Source organism: Marmota flaviventris, chromosome 12, assembly GCF_047511675.1.
Source record: "Marmota flaviventris isolate mMarFla1 chromosome 12, mMarFla1.hap1, whole genome shotgun sequence".
In the NCBI taxonomy this organism is placed as follows: Eukaryota; Metazoa; Chordata; class Mammalia; order Rodentia; family Sciuridae; genus Marmota; species Marmota flaviventris.
This window is the reverse complement of record NC_092509.1, coordinates 45,231,983-45,255,521: the sequence shown is the minus strand read 5'-3', so window position 1 is coordinate 45,255,521 and position 23,539 is coordinate 45,231,983. Positions and strand designations below refer to the sequence as shown.

At 42.4% G+C, this 23,539-nt stretch overlaps 1 protein-coding gene across 2 annotated transcripts in view; it reads left to right on the top strand.

Annotated features, from left to right (window-relative positions):
- Positions 1 to 23,539, top strand: part of Jcad (junctional cadherin 5 associated) — a 51,787-nt gene that overhangs the window by 5,059 nt on the left and 23,189 nt on the right. The window contains exon 2 of one of the 2 annotated variants that reach the window (XM_027928455.2): positions 10,400 to 10,730. In XM_027928455.2, coding sequence (XP_027784256.2) covers positions 10,459 to 10,730 — 272 coding nt within the window. In that variant the 5' untranslated portion in view covers positions 10,400 to 10,458. Of the gene's footprint in view, positions 1 to 10,399; positions 10,731 to 10,803; positions 10,933 to 23,539 lie in introns of those variants that run through there. The other variant, XM_071599938.1, reaches the window with a different exon arrangement.

Genomic DNA, 23,539 nt, shown 5'->3' with positions numbered 1-23,539 from the left:
TTTCCTTTTGATGTTTTTCCCCTTCTGTGTGTATAGGTGTATAAATAAAATTGATATCACATTAATCTAGCATTTGAATCATGTTTTTATTATTTAACATAGTAGTATGAGCATTTCTCTGTGCCATAAGATACCTGAAAACATAATTTTATACATGTATATTCATATTATAGTCTTCCATGTAGATGCATCAAGTTTTTTAGCCATCCCCTAATGAACATTTATTTCAATGTTTTATCACAAATAAAACTTGGATATATAGCCTTACATTTATATGTTTATATACCTCTGATTATTTCATTTGGATAGATCCTAAGAAGTGACATTACTTCTTAGTATTTCACATGTTTAAAGATTTCATTACATATCACCTAATAATCCCCCCGCCCCCACCCCATTTTTTTTTTTTTTTTGTACTGGGGATTGAACTCAGGAGCACTTGACCACTGAGCCACATACTCAGGCCTATTTTGTATTTTATTTAGAGACAGGGTCTTACTGAGTTGCTTAGAGCCTTGCTTTTGCTGAGACTGGCTTTGAACTCAGAATCCTCCTGCCTCAGCCTCCTGAGCCTCTGGGATTACATCTCCTAATCACTTTTAAGAAAGGAGTATGCATTTGTGCACAGCCCCTTGCAAACACACTCACACCCACAGGTAGAAGAGGCCTGATAAGTTACCATACCCTTATAACAACAAACACAGCTTTTTTAAAGCTTCAGTAATCTGGTATGTGAATAATGGCATTTTGGTATAATTTGCATTTCTCTTATTACAGATGAGAGTAAGCTTTCTTTTTCATATTTTCAATTGGGTATTTGTATGTTTTAATTTTCAGTTCATGTTCTAAGCAAATTTGAAAAAGGAAAAAAAGTTCTGGTTGCAATGAGTTTATTAGTATTTTGTTTCCTCTCCGTGTCTTAGGGAGCCCTATAACTGTATTTATGGGAATAAAAATATTGTTTTTTTATAAATGGAAAAGGAGGAGGAAATGATACACCTTAAATAGCATTTATTTGCTGCTCTCCACGCTAGTGATGAGAATAAACACCACCTGGATTGTAACATCAGCCAGGAAGGGGGTTGACCAGGTCTGGTCTGTCTTTACATTCTCTAGCACAGAACACAGTATCTGGCCTGTCCAGTGCAAAAAAAAAAAAAAAAAAAAAAAAAAAAAAGTGTTTTAATGAATTTAGATTGGAGTTAAGTGCGCAACACCTGCTCTCTGGGATGGAGAATAGCTAGATGTTTAACTCACTGGTCCTCCTCTTCTCAATGTGTGGCCATTTACCTCTGCTTTCATGAGTGGCCTCTGCCCTGGTGCTAATGAGGCCAAGGTCAGAGGGTCTACCTGCATATGACCTACTTAGTTTTGCTCTGGTCATGGTCACTAGCTGTACCCTTCCTTTTTTTTTTTCTCCTCTCTCTCTTTCTCCTGTGGCCAGCTGACTTAGAAATGCATGCTATTCATCACAAGGGAGCACAGTCTGGAGATCCCAGCAGATTTTTAAGAGCTAGAAGGACCCTAATGAACCTCTAGTTCAGACTTCCGGTTATTCTCTTGCAGGGGAAGACTGAGACCCAGAAGTTGTTTTTCTTCTGGCAGTCCCAGGCTCTATCTAACTGACACACACACCAAAATGGTAAAATAGGCATCCAAACAAGGAGAGGGAAGCAATTCAGCTCCACCCTTTGGTATCAGTTAAGTGTTAACCACAGCTTCCTGATTTTATAATCCTGGCCATTTGAATATAAATGATAGAGCTAATACTTACCTCAGAAATCAGCAATACAGAGAAATTGCTTTATGTGGTCTCTTTCGTGGTCTTTGGAAGGGCCAGATAATTAGTCTTTGAAAATCCATTTGCATTGTTTGGGGAAAAAGAAAATCTTGTGGGAAGCCACATCAATGTTTATAGCAGCACAATTCACAATAGCTAAACTGTGAAGCCAACCTAGATGCCCTTCAGTAGATGAATGGATAAAAAAAATGTGGCATATATAAACAATGGAATTTTACTCAGCAATAAAAGAGAATAAAATCATGGCATTTGCAGGTAAATGGATGGCATTGGAGAAGATAATGGTAAGTGAAGTTAGCCAATCCCCAAAAAACAAATGCTGAATGTTTTCTCTGATATAAGGAGGCTGACTCATAGTGAGGTAGGGAGGGGAAGCATGGGAGGAATAGATGAACTCTAGATAGGGCAGAGGGATGGGAGGGAAAGGGAGGGGCAGGGGGTTAGCAAGGATGGTGGAATGTGATAGACACCATTATCCAAAGTACATGTATGAAGACTTGAATTGGGGGTCAACCTACTTTATATACAAACAGTGTTATGAAAAATTGTGGTATATATGTGTAATAAGAATTTAATGCAAAAAACCAGAGTACATGTATAAAGACATGCATTGGCATGAACATACTTTATACAAATATATGAAAAATTGTGCTCTGTACATTCCGCTGTTGTGTATTTAAAAAAATAAAATCAATTAAAACAAAGAAAATTTTGTGGGAAGAGTTGGGTTGAATCAAAGTCAAATTACCTATCATACTGTTGAATCAATAATTATTTCCCATTTCTGTAAAAGAAATGACCATTATCCTAGTTACACCAAACCTAAAATCCATTGTACTTCCTCACTTGAAAATTACTCTTATTATTCCTTTTCTCCTTATCCTCCTACTCACATGCCTGCAAGTTAGAGTGAGGGGACATCTAACTACTTGTCCCCCTCTGTCGTCCCTCTCTCCACTTTCCTATTCCCTTTCTTGCCAGATTCACCATTGAGCAGTCTTTTCTTTGCCTGCATCCAGTTGTGGTCTCCATTACCTACTTGAGGTCCAAATTCTGTTGATGTTGCAGATAAGAGTGGCCATTTCTATATAGGGTTTTTTGGTTTTGTCTTTTTTTTTTTTTTTTTAATTTAGGGCTTTGTTGTTGCTGTTACTCCTCTCTCATTTGTCCTAGATGTGATTTGCCTGTTTTTTGGTTTCACACAGCAAGTTTTATGGTAGCTCAGCATTACTTAGAAAGACCCAAGACCCAAAATGACCAAAGATGCCTGTGACGGTCACAATGGTATATTTGTGAATGAAGTACATTGCTGAATATTTAAAAATTAATTGGCCATCAAGACATATGGGCAAGGGCGGCACTGACTCCTCTGTGTGTGTGTGTATGTGTACAGTCATCCACAAGAACCATCTAACTCAAGAGAATAAAAGAGAATTGTTTTTCTCTTAAAGTATATAGTTTTAAGTTTAATGCTACCATGTCTTTTTGATTTTTCTTGTTTATATATTATTTGGTAAATTAGGGAACTTGATGATGAGGAAGGAAATATAAAATGAATAAGTCTTAAATAGTAGCCCTGTGTTCAATCCCAAGGCTGAAAAAGGCCAAGCATATGTTTTATAGACCCCAAAGAAGGACTCAGTGGAAAGGTTTTGGATGTTTTTTTACTCACTCACTCCTAGATGGCGGTGGGTGGGGGAGAATATGGAGGGCTGAGCTTGCTTAGGAGCAGGGGAATCTATGGGATAGGTTACGTGCCCACTGTGCAGGTGCATTCTTTCAGGTGTTTAGTTAGTCCATGCCTTCACTTCTCCATTACAGTTCTGTTTTGATGCCCTCCTAAAGCCTGGAGATACAAAATGGCCCATTCCCCTTCTCACCCATGCTCTTGGAAGTCCTGTAAGCACCTCCAGGAACTATAAGCACCTTCCCAGGAGTGTGAAACCTCAACACGTGGACTTCAAAGCTAGGCAGACCTTGGATCTGCCACTTAGAAGCTGTGTTGCCTTGGGCTTGCAGCCTCAGTATTCTCATCTGTGAAATGGAGACATCCACAGCTTCATCGGGAAGTTGCTGGGAATACAAAAGAAAGCAAAGTGCCAAGGAACTGACACAGTATCTGGCTCATGGCAGATCCTCATGGGTATTGATTTGATTGTTCATGTGTCCTGTGATTGTGGGCTCCTAATGTACATTCTTCCTCCTGGTTTATAAAGAGAGTTTATAGGGGCCATGGGGTGAGAGGCACAGAAAGTGAGTTAACCCTGAATTGAAGGGAATTCTTGGTGAATTTGTATATCGATGGGACAGTATTTTGAGCACTTTACAACCTGTCACAGGCATTTCCTAAGGGCTGAAAAGAATAGAATATAAATCTAGAGATGTCATGGATCAGTCAAGAACCTCACCCAGAAAAACTTGGCTCTCCAGCCTTGTTATTCCTCTACCTAAATTAGAGGCTACATGCCAATAAATATTTCTTTTTTGGTTCCACATCATGAAAGTAACAGAGAGACTGGGACTAAACTCTGTCCTGGCACCTACCTCAGTGTTCTTGTGTCTTGTTTCCTCCATTACAAGTTAAGTTTTAACATTATTTTATTTTTCATTTTAAAAACAAGACAGGGGAAAAAAACTTGAAAGATTGCATCTCTTTTTTTTTTTTTTTTTTCTTTTTTTGCATACTCAGCACAAAATCTTTCTTTTACAAAAAGGTTATTTTCATCAGTCTGTTTTTTCTTCTTTGTATGTGCTGTTCTACAAAGTTCGTTTTGATCAAAAGCCTTGTTTGGCATAACCCAAGCTATACAAAACCAAACTAGGGAAGAGCATATGGCTGAAGGCCCAAGAGAGTGAGAGGGTCCCTGAGAGCCAGGTTGCTGGTCTGCTCTGATTTCTCTTAATTAAAAGAGAAAATCTTTCCAGTGCTATGAAGCCCAATAGAGGTGACAGTGTTAACATCCTGATAGTTCCTAGGCCCACATATTCTTCTTTGGAAAAAGTGGTGGATGCATCTATTTTACAGATGAGAAAATAGGCTTAGAAGATAAGTACCTTGATAAAGGCTACCAGCAAGTGGAAGAGCCAGGGTGGAATGTAGGTCTTTCTGAAGTCAAAGCCCACACTCTTCATACTGTGCCCTGCTCCCTCTCCAGGATGGCGTAGGCGTCTGCAGGCAGCTCTGTCTTAGGAGAGAAGCAGTGAACACTTGCTACCTAGAGAAATGGGCCCACCGGGGCACGTGGCCTTTTAATCTGCTGTCAGTTTTCATTGTGGTAGCAGTTACTAAACTGTTTCATAAATGTTGTCTGAATTTGAGAAGTGGTGGACTAACTCAAGAATGCAGAGTGTAAAGAAAAATAGGAAAATTTGAAAAGGATAATACTGAAATGAAAAGCCACAAAAGGCTGCTTCTTCATTGTCTCAAACCAGAGAGAGAAAGAATAAAGGCAGCAGTGAAAATGCATTTCGTGTCCCAGGCCCTTTGGGTCCCCCTGGTTCTACAGCTGGGTCTGTGTGTCAGACAGAGGCTGGGTGTTCAGAGGCCCCGATTTCAAGCCCCATTAGGTCTCAGGTAGGGAAGAAGGAGGCAGGAGGTGGCACTTTATCCTAAGGAAATCCATTCTTTTTCATGTCATGCTCTGAAGACTAGGAAAGTAGCATCATTTAATAGCTATAACTTTTCTTGGAAAGCAGATTTTCATTCTCTGTTGAGAAGAGCAGTGAGCAAGGAATTTCTCATATAATGAGTGATATTTGAGCTTGAAAATTTTTCAGAGGTCATCTCATCTAACACTTTGACCATCATAGGAATGGCCTCTACTTTGGTGCTTTTCAAACTGTGGGTCATGCAATTATTTTAATAGGTCACAAAATTAGCTTAGTAGTTGGATCAGCATTTTAAAAATGTAAAATAGAGTAGACAAGGTTATAGTTCATGTCAGGATATGAGGGTAAATCTTTTTGCTTTCATGTTTTGATGTGTGTATTCACACGTTCAGTGTGAACTGTAAAAACAAAATAGTTTACAATTACCTTAACCTCTGCTTAAGAGGTACCCAGCCAAGGAATTGCCTATGTTCAGGCCAGCCCTTGCTTGATAGACTGTTCCCCTAAAGTGTTTGTTCTCATGTTAAATGTTTCCTCTGAATTCATAGTATTTAAATATTCCTAGAATGAAAACAACATTTAAACTGGGCTCATTTGTTTCTCGAAGTTGTGTCCTGGCCCAGCCTATGCCAGAAGTCTCTTCCTAGTTTCTACCTGGAATTCTGTGTAGGTACCTTCACAGGCTTCATTACTTTTCCTAGATAATCAACTATGAGCTTTGACTTAAATAAACAAAGTGAAGGAAAAATTTCTTGAATGAACTGGCTGGAAAATTGTACCACCAGGGTGAGTTATAGTGCAGCCTTAAGGGAAAGGATTTGATAGACTAAAAAGCAGTCTTCCAGGCCTTCTTGATCCCATGAGACTGGGTAGGATCTCTTCCCTGTCCTGGTGCTATGAGGCTATGGGAGGTGGCAAGCTCCCTTCATAATGTATGCATATGCTGTATTTTAATTGCCTCTTTTCTAGCTGTCTTTACAGCTAGACAGTCAGATCCTCAAGGAAAAAGAATGTGTCTTGTTCACTGTTATAATTATAGTTCCTGGCACATTATAGGCACTCAGCAAATGTGTTTGAATGTTTTCGACTATATAAAATAATACTTTTGTTCTTAGTTACTTGGCTGGAAGTTGAAATGTACACTCAGAGAAGACTAGATATGTGGGTGATATAAGGCAGGAATGGCTCTGGAAATCAAACAAGAGTAACAGCAAATGATTCAAAAGAAATCAGGAAATGGTCTGAACTACATGGTAAAATTAGCAATTGTTTGAAATCTTTCCATAAGCAAGTAACCTCAGAGACAAACTAGAAACATTGTAGCACAATAAGTCTATAATGTTATATGTGTTTGGTGATTTACACTTCGGCTTGTTCTCATTGGGCCGACTAAGCAGTCAGGTGAGATGGAAAGATAGTAACATTGCCATTTTGCACATGAGAGGACTGAAACTTGGTGTGGTTACTCACTGGCTCCAGGAATCCGAGTATGGGCAAAGGGCTGCCATCACACCTGATCCTGTGCCAGTGTACCTGTACACAGACAGTTCCAAGTTGTGAAATATATTGTTAAGAATAATTATGGTAATAAGTTAGGTTGATGTCAAATTTCATCATGCATTTGTCTTTTTTTTTAAATTGGTGCATTATAATTACACATACTAGTGGGATTCATTATGCTGTATTCATATGTGCACATAACATAATTTGCTCAATATCCTTTCTCAATATCTTCCCTTTCCCTCTCTTCCTCCCTCTCCCAATCCACTTGCTCTGTTTTACTGATCCCTCTGCCATTATTATTATTATTATTATTATTTATTTTATTCATATATGTATTTATGGGATTCATTGTAGGCTATTTGTACATAAACCTAGTATAGTTTGATAGATTTTGAGAAATTCTCTCCACCACCACCTCTTTTTTGGAGGCGGGTACTGGGGATTGAGTCCAGGGGTGTTTTACCACTGAGCTACATCCTCAGCCCTTTTTTTTGAGACAGGGTCTGACTGTTTCCCAGACACCTTGAAGTTGGGATCCTCTTGCCTCAGCCTTCTAAGTCTCTGGGATTACAAGTGTGCACCACCATGCTGGCTCGCCCTTCCTACCATTTATTGATTTATTTATTATTGCGTATTTGTCTTTACAGCCACCTTTTGAGTTGGTGTCTGGGTGATAGAATTAAAGTTGTTGATTTAGAATGCTGGAAAGAAATGTTAAAGGGCCATCTTTCCAGTGCAGCAACTTGGTAGATACCTGAGTTTCCTACACCTCAGCAGATCGTCGTAGTGGCCACTGTAATTGACATGTTTGTGAGGAGAAGCCTGCCACCTCTTGAGGCAGCCCATTGCATAGATAAAGGGTGCTAGAGAAGGTAAGCTGAATATGACAAAGGTTAGAAATAATATGACAATGTTCAGAAACCTCTGAGGGGAGAGGGTAATGATCAGTGTGAATGTGGAAATGCAGTAGTTGAGCTGGGATTGAGAAGGCAAAGAGCATTAGCTTCGGGAGTGGAAGTCTTCCACTAGTTTAGATGGGGGCAGCAACGTGGGTTACTGCTGGGCTTGTGGTCTCCCCTGGCCTCTTGGGCTGCTCACATGGCTTTAAGTCCTGACTGTTGAAGTCTGTGTGCTCTGTGCTCCTGCTCCCGGGGGTCTGCCCACCTCTGAGGGATGGAAATGAGTTTGCAGTTTCTAGCAATTGGAATACTTTTGACCTCAGATCTTTAAGGACAGGTTATGACTTTTATACCTATACAACTTTTTCAAAAGATTTTTATGGCTTGGTATGGGTTGTCAGGCCATTTAAGGTTTTGCTAAGTATAATTCCAAACATATAGTCATATTGGACCAACTTCCCCATCCCTAGTAGGAAAATGACCCACATATACATTTGGGGATGGTTATTGCTTCTTCACCATTCTGATAAATGAGCTGCAGTACAACCACTCTGTGTGGAACATATGCCAGTTGGTCTGGGAATTCTAGTCTAGGCCACCAGGATTCTGTTGCTAAGCCATTTCTTTATTCCTGGGAACAAGGCAACATTCCTTGGTGTATTGGGTAGCCAGATGGGGTGCAGTGCTTGCTGTTTTCCTATGAAAGAGCTTGACATGGTGAGAGAGAGGGAGAGCACATGTGCAAATGTCATCAGACCTGAACTCTAAGCTCTGGGGCTGACTCAGATGTGAGTCAGAGGGTCTGGGACTCTGTTCTAGGCCCCCAAGATTTCGTTACTGAGCCATTTCTTTACTTTTGGAATCACTGTACCCACAGTGTACTTTATGTGCCGGGTTCCCTTCTCATATGTGTATACATGCAGCTTATCCAGTGAACTCCTAATTATTCTTCAAAACCTAGTTCAAATGCTCCTTTCTCTTTTGTGCATTCATTCAACAGGTATTTATTTATTAAGAAGATACTAAATACTAGATGCTGGAGAGTTAGCATGGAACAAAGCAAAGACCTGCCCTCAAAGCCTTGAGCCTGTGTTCCCATACCTCTGATTTTACAGTAACATCTCATTTGAGTATAGTTCTTAGCCTAGTGATTTGCTCAGTTGAGTCAGAGGACAAATGCTGCTTCTCTTGGTCCTTCCTTTTCTAAGTGAATGACCCAAGTCAGGGAGCCCTGGGAGAGTCTTACAGAGGAGTGTCAGGAATGGTGAAGTTGCCATAGAGATGTTCCTGTAAGTGCAGTAGCTGCCATAGAATGGAGAGATGTGATGGAAAATTGTAGACCTACACTGTGCAGTCCTCCCCAGGCTGACAACAGGGACTGTCCTGCTCCTGTGGTCTAGTGGGCAATGCAAAGCCAGGACGTGCACAGTCAGCAGAATAGCATGGTGGATCCCAGGGAGAATTCCTGCTGACAGGAAGCACAGGCGTCTTCCTCACACCTGCACATGGGCCAGCAGGCATTTCCTGGCCATTGTTTGTGGTGGCCACAGTGACTCTATTTCCAAGCACCAGCAAAGTGGGGCTAGAGCTGGCCAAGCTCTGACCAAGCCAGCTTTTTTTATGCTGTCACCCAGGCCAGAGCTTCAAACAGCCTCTGCAGAGGCTGAAGCAGTGGTGAATCCATCTGACCACAATCTGTCTCCCACCTAGTGAGTGAACATGGCAGCCCTGCCTGTTTTGCTGTTAAATTAGCTTTTATTATTCATTTTTCTTCTTTCTTGGTCCTTTTGCCTTTGGGCAGCTTATACTGGGGTCAGCTGCTGCCATTTAAGGTGGCAGAATTTGAGTGTGGACACCCTTGACCAAGAAAGGCAGCACTTTCCCCCAAAAGTTGTTGGGGAAAAATTCTATTCTTTAAAGTCTCACGTGGAAACTTTCATGTTGCCCAGCAGGTAGAGTGTGTGAGCTGGATCAGCACGTTGTTTGTTTTCTCATTATGAGCCTAAGCACTTCAAATCTATTTCCAGCTGTTAGTTAGCCTCCCTGGGGAGCTGCCCTGGCAGTCGCTTTTCCAATTGCTTGCACTGGAGTGTATCATGGCTACGTGTTGATTAAAGATCTCCCTCTGCCCTTCAGAGCAAAAGGTATGCGTCCAGGATGAAAACAGGCACATATAATAAGATCAGGCTGGGTCTTGGTAGTCTCTCTTTTTAGAAGCATGAAGTAGTAATTGAGCTTCTGTGTCTGTGTTTGCTCTGCCCTGACTCCTTCGGTGCGCTTCTTTTTAGATGAGTGGGGCTAGAGGTCCGTGGGCAGTGTGATCATTTCTTCACTTAAACACTGTTTTAGACTCTTCTCCAAGAGGTAGTCATCAGAGGGTGAGAGCCCCAGACCTGCCGCACATCCTGTGGAGCCAGTGCGGCCTCCATCTCTCCTGCACGAGCCCACTGGGGTTGATTTCAGGTAGACAAAGCCACGTTTCTTCACTTAGGTGCAGGTGTACCCTGGTCGGGTTTGGTGGATAGAGGGAACTGCAGTTCTTCAGGGAGGACAGGTCACAAACTGCCTCTCTCTGTTTTCCCCTCAGTGATGAGTCCGGCCACCATGATGGTTCCAGTGGTTGAGCTTTGATGAAGCCAGTGCATCATGTACAGCGTGGAGGATCTTCTGATTTCTCATGGATACAAACCGTCAAGAGAATCATGTGAAGACAACCCTGAAGGGCGCCAACGAACAAGGACAAGGACCAGAGGTGCCCGTGGCCTGATGAATGGGTATGAGGATGGCCCTGTAGCCTTTGAACACAGTCAGTCATCCCCAGGGACAGGACATGTGAGTGACTCTGAAAGCCGCCGCGGCACTCCGAGAGGCCACGGGGAGCGCCCAAGTACTTCTGCTTCTAGAGCTGCTGAGGCCGGGTAAGGTTCCATATTGACCTGCCATATTCCTTTAACTTAAGAGTTTGGCGTTGCGTTGCATCTTAGTAATTTTTTTATATTTGGATGGGCCAAGGAGGAAAAAAAGAGTCTAAGATAAGAACACTTCTTTCCGTTGTGGTATTTGGGGTGTTCCAGCAGCACTTAGCCCAGGAGCTGGCTATAGTAGTCCTTCAATAAACAGGTGAGTACTGTGCTAAATGTGTTTTAATGCTGTGTGTCTCTGTTCTCTTTTGTGTTCACTTGCTTCAGGTAGGAATCATTTTGGAACTTTGGAAAAGCTAGTTCATGTCCACGCAAACATTCATGGTACATTTGTCTTTCTTATTAATACATTTCAATACTTTGTAGGTTACAGGAAGTTGTATTCCCCTCCATTTATTACAAAGACAACCTTTCTTCTTGTGTACTGATATAATTCCCTTGGCTTTGGACCCATCTGCCCTTTGCAGTTGCACTGTACTTCATCTGGGTATCCCATCTGAGCACAGCTGCATCTGTGGGTGTTCACTATGACATAAACAAACAAACAGATAAATAGCATTGGTTGGTTGGAAGAATGAGATGGTTAACAAAAGGGAATTTCTAGAACTTGCCACAAAACCAGCATGAGATAGGAGCCCTGAAACTCTCTCCCAAACACTTTCAACTTGGAGAAAACCATTGTCACCCCTTCATAAAACTGTTTGTCTTTAATGCTGCATTGGGACCTAGTACAGATTGGAGAAGAAGAGCTCTCGGTATACAGTTGCTTCATGCAACTGGTTGCAACCAGCCAGAATGGATAAAGGCAACAAGTGGAGGCAGGGGTGTATTTTTAAGAAGAGCACACCGAAATGTGAATTAAGTCTGATGGGAATCATCTGGCCTTTTGGGGTTACAGGTCACCTTTACCCAGAAAATTTCTTCCTCATTGTTTGACTTTCAGTCAAAAATGGGAGAGATTCATTTCTGCAGTCAGAGCAGTCAACACTGGTTACTGGGTAAAAGCAAGAGCGCCTCTTGCACAGTGTAGAGAAGCAGGTCTGTGCTACCAGTGAGTTCCCACTGGTGGGAGCTAGGTGTGGAGTGAAAGGTAGCATGGGAGAGGACAGGAAGCTATGGCTCTTTGACCTTGCCCTCCACCATCCACACCTCTGTCCACTACTTTCTTGGGCTTAACTCTCTTGGCAGCCATGTTCCCTGCCGTGGAATTTGGATGAGGACTCTAATGGACCAGTTGGCTGAAGGTGAAGGCAACCTTAATTACTATCAGAAAAACATGTGCTTGATTTTCTCCTGCTTTCTGTTCTTTCTAGTTTTTACTGAGTATATCCATCTTCCAATGTGGATTGAAGATATTACGCTTGTACCTTATCTCCTGTTTCTTTTGTATTTCCCTGCAGAGCTCATTACAGCTTTCGGCACACAGTAAATGATATATTATTTAATATATGCTGATGGATTCAATTTATTCTTCCCGCCATTGTGGGAACTTTTGAAAAACAGAAGACTCAATTCTGTATGAGGTAAAGACAGGGCCGTGGAATCCATATAAATGGGCTGTGTCAGTTATATGGGGGTCTTCCTCAAACCTGAGGATCCAGATCAGAATTGGGTTTCAGAATAGGAGGTAATAGAATCCCCTTTAGAATTCTGTGTGTGTAGTGTGGCCCCCAAGCTCAGACACAGCTTACTCAGGACTTTCTAACCCTTGCATGGTAACCTGGGCACCCTCAGGGCCCACCTGCCCAGTGTTAGGTGGGTAGCATAACCAGACCCATAAGCAGTATTTCTTTCTGTCACAAGTGAAGTGCTCAAATAAGTGCTTTTGTGTGGCAGTGGGATGTTGACTAAGTTCTCCATGAATCTGGTCTCTTTCTCCATGTTTCTGAGGTTTACTGATTAACTTGGGAGGTGTGTGATGGCTTAAAGTTGACTTAAAAAGTAAAAAGAGAAAAGCTTACATATTTTCAAAACTCTATTCCAATATCCAGATCCTCAGAGATCGATTGCAAGGCTTCCTAGGTTGACATGCTTTAGGAAGAAATAAATACGTAAAAGTTAAAAATAGTTAAAAGCTTAAAAAACATAAAAACAAAATAAAAAACAAGACAAAACAACCATATCATGGCTTATGTGAATTCTGAATCTGAGTGAATAAATGGTGTTCTGCCAGCTCACAGCCTTTGATCGCTTGACAAGTGCAGCTGTAGTCTGGCTGCCTGTCCTGTCTCACACAGTGGCCCCTACTGGGCTGGTCTCCAGGTTTGGGGGCACTTGGAACCAGAATGGCCATCTAACTCCAAGCCAGCAGGGTGACGGGGAAGTCCTGAGGACTCCTCTAATGCTGTTTCTCAGGTGGACACCTTGGGCTGGTCCTCAGTACCCTGCCAATTTCCCGGGCAAGGTAAAGGGTGTAGTTTAGAAGTCCACGGGCTGGATGGAAGAGATCAGTTTGTTCTATGCTGGCAGGTGGTAGAGACAAGGCACACTGGTAATTTTTACAGAAGAACATGAAGCCCAGAGAATGTCAATGGCTTGTCCAGGGCCACTCAGGGCAGCAGTGGAGGGAGCCCAGCTTAGCCACAGGCTCTGGTTTGGCCAAGTTTGAAAGGGGCCTCACTTCTGTGAGCCCCTTTTATAGCTGCCCTGTGCTGGACTGTTTTCTCATTTCCTTGTCCCTGGCAGGCATGGATGTGTCCCTTCGTGTCTGGGGAGTTGTAGAAGGAGTACATCCTCTCATACCGACTGTAGATGACATGTATAATACTGCTTTTCTGGGGACATTGTTAAGGGCCATAAAGGAAGGTGGTGTCCTTCATCTGGGGCTTCTTTTGGCAGGATTTTCAAACATGTAGAATACTTGTTACCTACCTTGCTGAAGACACTATGCTTAGGAGAGTTTGCTATTATTAGATCAAGTAATAGTGAGCATCCGAGATGGTAAAGAAGTGTCAATTCTGATATGAAGAGAGGTGCAGGGATGTGTGAACTTTCCAAAAAGTTCTTAGGCTCAAGTAGTGAAGATAGGACCAAGAATCAATTCTCATTTGTACAAAGTTTATCCAAATTAATGAGTAATGAGAACTGTCTTCCTTAACCAAGTATTAATGTATGGGACCGTCCATCTTATGGCTGGAAGGCACAGAAGATGAGCTCTGGGCCCCTGTCATGTAACTGCTGCTAGCACAGGGCCCACCTGGCTCTGCTCCCTGCATTGCCCAGCACTGCAGGCCCTGCAGGCCACATAAGCCCAGCCAGCCTACCTCTCCTGTGGCCTCCTATTGATGGGACGCCAGATACACAGGGTCACCATGCAGGCCCCACTCCCTTTCCACCCAGTCTCATACTGGAAACTCCATCTTACCTAACGGCTTCAGGTTGCTGTCATGGAAGTCACCCTCTCCTTTGAATTCTTCCGACATTTTCTCTTGGTCTTCAAAATTGTCAGTTTCCTGAAGGCTGATCCCATATCTAAGTCATCTCTGACTTGACTAATTCCTATTAAAGAATTTTCATTTAGTGAATGTTCATTCCTTAAATAATTCCTCTGAATCAACCCTTGCACTCATAAGCCTAGGCAATGTGTACAAGGGACGAGTCTTTCAGAACGTTGGAAGAGGAGAAGGGTGGGACTGTGTGAGAAGGTTCGATTGTGAAGAGGAAGAGTGTTGGCTTCCCTGACAGGCAGGTGAGGTGGCAGTGTCAGTGGCTTCTGCCATGTATAGCAGGGAACAAGCAGGGAGAAAGTAACTGCCATAGACCCAGCAAAACTATTGGTGGCTGAACAGTTCCTAGTGAAAAAGCTTTCCTCCTTTGTAGATGCTGGGGTGGCAGAAACTGGTACCCATCTAAATGGAAAGGCAGGGGTTGTTGTAAAGATAGGTAGGACAGGAACTCTCAGGAACCATCCATGGACAGGAAATGAAGGAAGACTGGCCAGACCCCATCAGATGTGGGAGCAACAGTGCTGGAAGCCAGGACTGCTCTGTTCATTGATGTCTCTCGAGACAGTCTGCAGAGGGGAGACCCATTCAGTCTTTGTCCCTCCTTACCTCTTGGCATCTCTCTGTTTTTATGCATCCCCTTCTGCTGGGCAGCCTCTTCCCTGATAGTGAATACTTTCTAAAAACTTGGGCTCAGGGTAATTTTTATCCTTCCCTTATCCTCTGTGAGGGTTTAACCTCTGAGCTTACTGCTAACTTAGTTTAAGTTTTTCTAGACAAGAATCAGTGTTGGGCAGCCAGTGGCATATCAGTCTTGGTGAGGGCAGGGGGACAAAAAAGTGGTAGAAGGCGGACTGTGGAGGGGAAATGGACATACATGGATGCTGGGACTTTGTCCACATCAGGGGCTATGGATGAGGACAGTTTCCAGGCCAGGGGCCCTGACCGTATGCCCAAGATATGTTCTCTCTTCACAAACCATTCATTGAATGACTCTAAAGACTTGGCATTTCCCCCTTTTTAAGCCATTTACCTCCTGGAAAGCCTTCTGGTCTAGAAGCTAACCTACTCCTGGCCCGTCTTGGTTAACCATGAAACTGCCCGCAGGTTTGGCATGAAAGTCACTTCCATGGTACAGAAGAGCCCACGGGCCTTGCTTCCTAAGTAATATGCACATGGCACATGCACATGATGGTCTAGGGGACGCGGATCAGGGAAAGCTGTGTGTTATCTGTTCATGGAGGAAACCTCATATTTCAAATGCCAGTAGCCATAACTGAATAATACTTAGCTGCCGTAAAATATGTAAAAGACTGTTATGAGGCATTCTCGGTTTCCTTAATGTGTTTCCTGTGAAATATTATAATCAGAGGAAGCTGTAAAATGACTTAACTTAGCTGAGGTTTGAATCTGAAAGTCATACCACAATAGACTCTTCTCCGCTTTGCCCCAGGAATTCTAGTAAAAAAATATTTGTTAGTTAACCATGGCAGTAACTTGTAATTATTTTCTGTCATCAGTGGCAGTTGGACTAATTAGAGACTCAGCAAACTGGGAGAGTCTCTGATGTGGTGGCATGGGTCCTCATCTTGGGAGGCTTCTATCCGATCAGTAAACACCCATTCTAGATGGTGCTACTGGATACGGTAAACAGTTAATTTGCCGGAGCTTTTGAAGCTCCTCTCAAATCATATCCCACTTACAATGGTTTTCCAAAAAAGGAATCTTCAAGTTTAACATCTGTTCCTGTGTAGCTCTTTCTTTTTACAAAATTATAAACCAACACACATTATTTATCTTTTAACGCTTGTTTCATACCCTGAGCATCAGGCATGGCTCTCTTGACCTCTTCACAGGGGAAAGTGTATATTCCTGGTCTGGCATGCTCTGAGCCCACATGCAGATTGAAACCTCCTGTTTCCCCTGGTCCCTTTGGATACCTTTCCCTGGGGGTGCTTTGTTCTTGTTCAGGAGCAGCATGACCTTCCAGAAGTGCCTGGTCCCCGTCCTCTCTGCACATGCTCTCATGTTGCTTTGCCATTGTCAGCTTTTCCCAACAAGGAGCACTTTGGATCCTTTGAACACAGACTTCCAGAGGCATAGTGATAAGGAAGCACTTTCAGAGTTAGTGGGAAGACTCCTGTAGCCTGGAGTTTTGTGGGTCTGGGCGGCTGTGACATCACCAAGAGGAGCATGGCTTGTGGAGAGGTTCTTCTTTAAGAACTGGATGAGATCAGGAGCTAGGAAATACCCAGCCGAGAGACGCTGGGTGGTAACAACAATAAACATGGAGCTAACCAAGACCTGAGTGGGTCTTTTGAGCCCATTGCTTTGCTTCCAAGATGACTGGCTCTCCAGATTCTTGATGAAGAACAAAAAACCTAGACTAGAAGTCTAGTTTCTCACACTGCCATGTCCAGCTGTGGGACTGCAGGGCCTTTAGGTAGCTCTCCTACGGTGTAGGGGCAAGAGCATGGACAAGGGGGCCTTTTCCACAGCTCTGCAGGCTCCTGGCATGTGCTCCCTAGTGCTGCCTTCCCCGCTTCTCCCTACTCTGAGCTTAGCTTCCAAAGAACAGTGGATCAGAGCAGAGACAGCAGTCCAAAAATATTCACTGAATAAATGAACCCACGAGTGAAAATGGTGGTGCTGGAAATGTGGAATGGAGGTTAGAACCAAGGGTGTTTTCTTTCATGTCTACGGTGGCTACTGTAGTGGCTACTGAAGGGACAACACTAACAATGATAGTTTAACTAGGTAAAAATATATTCTATCCCTCTTAAAGAGCAAGTATGAAAATACTGAAATAATCTGCCTTACCTATTAGATTTACATGACAACAAGTGGATTGGAGCTTGTTCTTCCTATTTTGCTTTAATAAACTAAATATTGGTTTGTTCCACATCGTCTTTGTAGAAGTGGTGTGACTTCAGCCATCTCTGGGATGGGCATCTTGTTATGACAGTTAGCTGTATCATTATTTCGGCTCCTGCGATGGCCTATTGATTATGACTTAGAGAAGGACAATAATCATTACATTATTGTCTAAAATAATTGATCTAAAATAATCATTACATTAAGACACTTAGCTCTCTTCTTCTGTCCTTCGTGTTCACCTGTACCTCCTTCCCCTGACGATGCAGGGGAACAGTTCCACTACTACCTATCCACTGAGGAGTTATTTTAATTGGGTTAATAGCAATAATATCTAAAAACAAGAGTTTTTTTTATGTGTTAGTCATTTTGCTAAACTCTTCAAATGTATTATTTTATTTACTGCCTCCCAGCAAACTCCAAAAAGGAAGACTGTTCCCATCCATCCCTCAATACATGTGAGACGTCAGAGGCAGAGAGAAGTTAAGGACATGGCAGGAGACCTGCAGTCAGAGAGCTGTGCTGCTGGCATTTAAAGCCATGCCGTCCTGTCGGTGCTGGGCTGCTGCTCACATGCTCCTGGCAGCATTGTTGTACTGCTCCCTGGTGCTGTGCTAAAAAGCCACAAGATGCTGGATGATCCCATGCAGGTGCCACAAACTGTGGCTGTTCTGTTGACCTGGAGCAACCCTCTGGGTGCCTTAGGCCTGACTGCAGATACCATCTCCTTGTCCCGCTTATCTCCACCTAAACACTTTATCCTTAGAAAATAAATCAGAAGGTGATTAATAACCTCTCTTAAATACAGGTACAGCAACCAAGTATTCGGATGCAAAGGGCCATATCACAAAAGGGGTAGGTATCTGCCCCTACTTTTTGTTATTGGGGCTTTACCTGGTAGCTCAAGTGGGGAGCTATTTCTTTAGTGTTTGATGCCCCTCCCTGAGAAGACACTCTGTGGGGTGGCTTCCCTATGGGCTCAAGGATGCCTGCCAATTGATGGTGTGTGGGATTATTTTTATGTAAAGGGAGAGGGTGATCTGTCATTGGGATCTTTCTGTGGATAGGAACGTTGGCACATGTCCTTGTGGGGAGGCTGCTTCTGGAATAAAGAGGACTCTAGTATCTTCTTGATTTTAAATTCAGAGTCATCAGTGTGTCCTTGCCATTTTAGTCAGTGAAACAAGTGGGCTCATTTAACTAACTGACATGAGTCAAAGACAGGGGATTTGTGAAACATGATTTCCTCTCTTCTAAGTGCACTTATAGGAAGAATGTTGCTTAAAGATGACATGTTTCACAAGAAGAGGTGCTAGCAGCACTCTCCTTCGAGGATGACACAGTAATCAGTTAGTGGCCCATCTGGGGTGGCAGTCCACCAAGTCCCACCTTACCTTGTCTCCATTTGATTTTTCTTCTCCTTCCATGCAGATCTTAGGCACTTCTTTCATTTGTATTTCTCTCCTTCCTCCTGCTTCTCTCATCTTTTTGTTTCCTTTGCATAGATTTGTTGGTAGCCCACTGAATGTGAGTCAGCTTCAGATGCATTCCCTTGAGGGATGGAGTGTAGATCAGTGGTAGAGCAAAATTGCCTAGCATGCAGAGACACTGAATTCATGCCCAGCGAGAGAGAGAGAGAGAGAGAGAGAGAGAGAGAGAGAGAGAGAGAGAGAGAGATAGGTGGTGGTGGGGGACCGACCGACCAAGACCAGTTTCAATGAGCAGTTCTTCCAATCCCTGATTTTGTTACATATATTGAAGAGATGTTAAAGGTTGAGTATCCCTTACCTGAAATATTTGGTACCAACAGTGTTTCAGATTTCGGATGTTTTTGGATTTTAGAATGGTTGCCTAAGCTTTATTGACTGAACATCCTTAATCTGGAAATCCAAAGTTTGCTCAAAATATTTCAGACTTTGGAACATTTCAGGTTTTCAGATTAGGTATGCTCAATCTATACTACAGAATTATCACCACAGTTTCTAAGATGGCTCAGTCTTTCATATCAACACAAGTTGTGTATTTACTCATGTATTAAAAGCAAGCAGCAAACCCAGACATCACTCCCTGAGGCAGCAGGGCTTTTTGAGGGGGGTCTGTGACTTATGTTCCATATCTAAAAGATCTTTATTGGATCTTGCAAAATCAAAAATCTATTAAGATCCTAGTGCAGTGATGCTTCACAAAGCTGTTGGCACCCTCAAAAGAGCAATTCATGTTCATTTCTAACCATCAGAATTTTAAAAATATTATGGTCCTGTGAGAGAGCCAGTTGGCACCACAGCAAAGATGCTTTCCAAAATGTCTTTTTTCCCCCTATTCTGAGCTAATCTTTGTGGAACCCAGATCCAAGCTCAGGAGTTCAAAGCCTGTGTTGTAACTGTGATTTCAAGGGCCAGTTTATGAGCAGGTGCTTTGCCAAGACACCCCACTTATTTACCACTGTCCACACTGACAGCCTGACTGCCTTTGAATTGGTTATAGAAACCCTTGTTCAGATGGCTAAATTTAACACCGTTTGTAAGCCCCAAAATTAATTTCACTTTTTCTTCCAGACCCCTTATCAAATTTGTGTATTTTGTTAAATAACCAAAAAATAACCTCCTAAAATTGTCGGCAAGTTACTTTATTTTAGCTAATCTATTTGTCATCTGCAGTCATTTAATGTGACATTGTGAAAATCAGTTACAGCAGCACGTTAGCAGTCTGACCAGGCATTTGTGGATTTTCTGGTTACAACTCTGCCAGTACAGCCTACAATTCTTGTTCAGCCAAGTGGGCTGAGTAGTTATGTTTCTCCATTATGTTTCTGAGCAGCTTCCTCTTATGACTGATGTGTAATTTATGCTAACCTCTGCATTTCATTCTTAATCTTCTCCTGACCTCCTGTTTCCCATTTCCAGAAGTAGCTCATGTGCTATCCTTGTGTCAGAGGGTTATTTGTACATTATGGAACATTGAATATCCCACTGCACAGTGAGAAGTGGAATTGCAGGCTTCCAGGCAACCGGAGAGAACTTTGTAGGGAGAGATGGCAGAATCTATGGAAGTGTGTTGAGCACCTAATCTTGGCTGGTGAGAATGGGCCAGTCTAAGGAGATGCCCACAGTTCCTTCTGCCATGTCAACCTAGAGAGGAAGCCTTCTTCTTGGAGGAGGTTGCACTACCTGTAAACTTGTTTAGCTGCGTAAGAACAACTAACCCCACTAGAAGGGAGTGGCTTTTGAATGCCACTGAAGCAAAGTACAGCAGCAGTCCACTGGTCTAGTACATGACATTAGAGCTTGAAGGTGGTCTAGCAGCAGGCATCTGCTAGACTGCAGACTGGGGCACCAGAAAGAAATCACTGGACCAGGACCCACATGAATTTAATGGAGCCTCTCTGTCCATTACCCCGATTGGACTGTGAGGGCCACCCATGGGAGGTAGGGTTGTGTTCCTGGAGGTGGGAGAAGTAACTTCAGTGCCTGTGTTTCATTTCCCACGGAGTTCCTAGTTCAGTCAGATGGGCAGCAAGCCTGTCCACATCTATCCCTTTCCCCCTGGCTGCCTGGCACAGTTCTAGGCTCTCGCATGCCCAGAAGTCACAAGTTGGTACAGCTCATGAGGACCCTGGAGTCTGCTGAGAAGATAATCTTTTTAAAGCACAGAAACAGTGGTTAAAAGTCATCTCAATAATGTCATTCTATAAGCAGGGCAGGGCTGGGGTGTAACTCAGTGGGAGAGTGCTTGCTTAGCTCTTGCAAGGTCCTGGGTTCAATCCTCAACATCACACAAAAAAAGAAAACAAAAAGAGCATAGTATTTTCCACTGTGGTTGGAAATGAGTCATATGAACTAACAGAAATTTCTCATTTTTCTTTTTATTTGCTCTTATACATACAGTGAGTACATTTGCTAATTTTTCTTTAGACGTGTCATTTTTCAAATATTTTCCAAACAGTTTTTTTTTTTTGTCAGTTATTTTGTTGACCTCATCTGTCTCTTCTGGGATATGATGTGGAGCTTGCCCTTCCCTCTGCTTTCTCCAGGGAATTCTGTGTAAAGATTCTGCTTGTCCTATTGAACTTGTAAGCACAACTCATTTGGCCCTTCATATTCCACTTCACTGCCTTATCTTTTTCCCACCCCATATCAATGTGTCCAGCATGTTTATGTAAAATATCCTATTGTTAATGTTTGCTAAATGTAAATCATTTTTTCAAAAAAAAGGTGTTTGATCTCACCTATCTTTTAAAGGTATTAGAAAACATTCTTGGCTTTGAAGTCGCATAGGGAAGTGCAAATGTGGTATGGTAAGGGGTGCTGTTTATCTCAGCTGGTAGAATATCCACATGCGATAACTGGTCTGAAAGAGAAATTTACCAGAACTCTCACCATGTGGGGGTCCATGTGTGCCTGTCAGAGCCTGGCTTAGAACAGGTACAAAATAGATGTTTGTTCAATAAATGCTTTATAGTTTTCTATGCTAATGAACTACTATATTTTAAGGTAGGTTATTTAAAATTTCCCAGATGATCCCTTTTTTCTTAAATTGGGATTTTGTTGTATTATGCAAATAGGAAAAATTTTAACCCAGAATACTTAGCCATTTTGATTAGTTTTGACAAAGTTAAGGTGATAACATTTGTATGGAGAGGAAATTCTAACCACATTAACATCTATAGAAGGGCAGTCTATTTATAATCTTGTCCCATTTATGTTGTATTTTATACATCATCTGATTGTGCGTGGGCATGTACCTATATCAATAGCCCCTTGGGATTTCAGCTACCTCTCTGAGCACAACATATGTTCACTGTGAAACCAGAATATCAATTGAGAAAAAGAGCCAGATTATAAAGTTGAGCACTCCTGAAAATGTTTATAAGGTTAAGGAATAAGAATAATGTTTAATAAAGCCTTGGGTGTATGAAGCCCACTTATGAGATCAGCTTAAGAGTAGAACAAAGTAGATAGTTTTGCTGCCAAGCATTCCCCACATACCCCGTGAATTATTGTGCACTCTCACAGTTGAAGCTGTGACAATGGCAATGTCTTATTAAGTTGTGGTTTTTAAGTCTTGCCCCTGAACTTTCTATAGAGTCTGATACCCTGTAGCCAGTGTGTACTGAAGACTCCTCCCTGCCCCACCCCTGTGCTCGGGATGGAACCCAGGGCCTTACACATGCTTAAGCTCTCTACCACTGAGCAACACCTTTTCAGTACTAGCCTGGTACTAAAGACTTATAAGTGGTTTACCTTCTAAGGTTTTTCTCATGCTACGGATGGGCAATCATGCAGGAGTCTCTAGGAGAAGAAACTGCAGCTCTCAGAGTGGGTAGATGTGCAAGGAGCGGTAGCCTCCAAAATGATCATCCTGATAGTACCGGACCCCAGAATGGCCCTGCTAAGCATTCTAAACCCAGAGTGTTCCAAACACGATTCTGATGACAACAAAAGCAACAATGAAATCGTGACCTCCTCCCACCCTGGTGTCGACAGCCTGTACTGATGTGAGTAGTAAGTACAGAAGCATCTGCGCTGCATAGGGCCACACGCTTTACCTCAAAATGATTTCCGATGTTTTCTACCCATCACTAAGTTGCTAAAAGTGGATACTTAACAAGTGACTCAGGGCTACCCTCATCTTGTAATGCAAAGAAGTAATTCCAAAATAAGAATGATATTAATAATAACATAATTTTTTATTGGCGTTCCTTGCAGAGCTGTAACCTTCTATCTATGTGTTGGGAATGGTTCCCCTTAGCTCAGTCAATCCCTGGGCCTTTAGGTGCCGTTGCTGCATGGCTCTGAGTCCCTCCCTGTTCCCTGTAGTTTTCATTTGGCCTACCACCAGCCGAGAAGTGGACTATGTTGTAGAAATCACTTTATGACACTTAAGCACATGAAAAAATTGACCTTCTGGTAATCAAAGAAATGCAAATTCAAATAACCAGAAGTTATTTCCACTTATCTCAAGAGGAAAAACAATTATACTCTGTCGGGATGAAAAGGTTCAATAAAGCCAGCTGTCCTCTACATGGCAGGAGGGACTCTACATTGAAGTGGTTAATGTAAGGTCAACTCAACAGTGTGCTTCTTGACTTCTCAGTCATTTTAAAAAACTAGGGATTTATTCTAAGCTTATGAGCTTGCATTCAGTGTTTGTGGACAGTAGTGTTTCTCAAAGTGTGTTTGGATGGAATTTACATAAACGTCCATACTGGTACAGTGGTATGTATGTATGATGGAATACTGTTCACCCATGGTAATTAAGCACTTGAAGAAGTTTTCATTACATTGAAAAAGTAAAGACACAGTGGTTAATTATTTCCCAGCTTTGTAAAAATTATGTAATTTAGGAAAGTTTTTTAGCATATCTGTGCCTCAGTTTCCTTACCTGGCATAGGGGGAAGTAAAGGTGGTCATATAGTTTATTTTTTTAATTTATTTTTATTAGTTCTAATAATTTATACATGACAGCAGAAAGCTTTTTGATTCATTATAC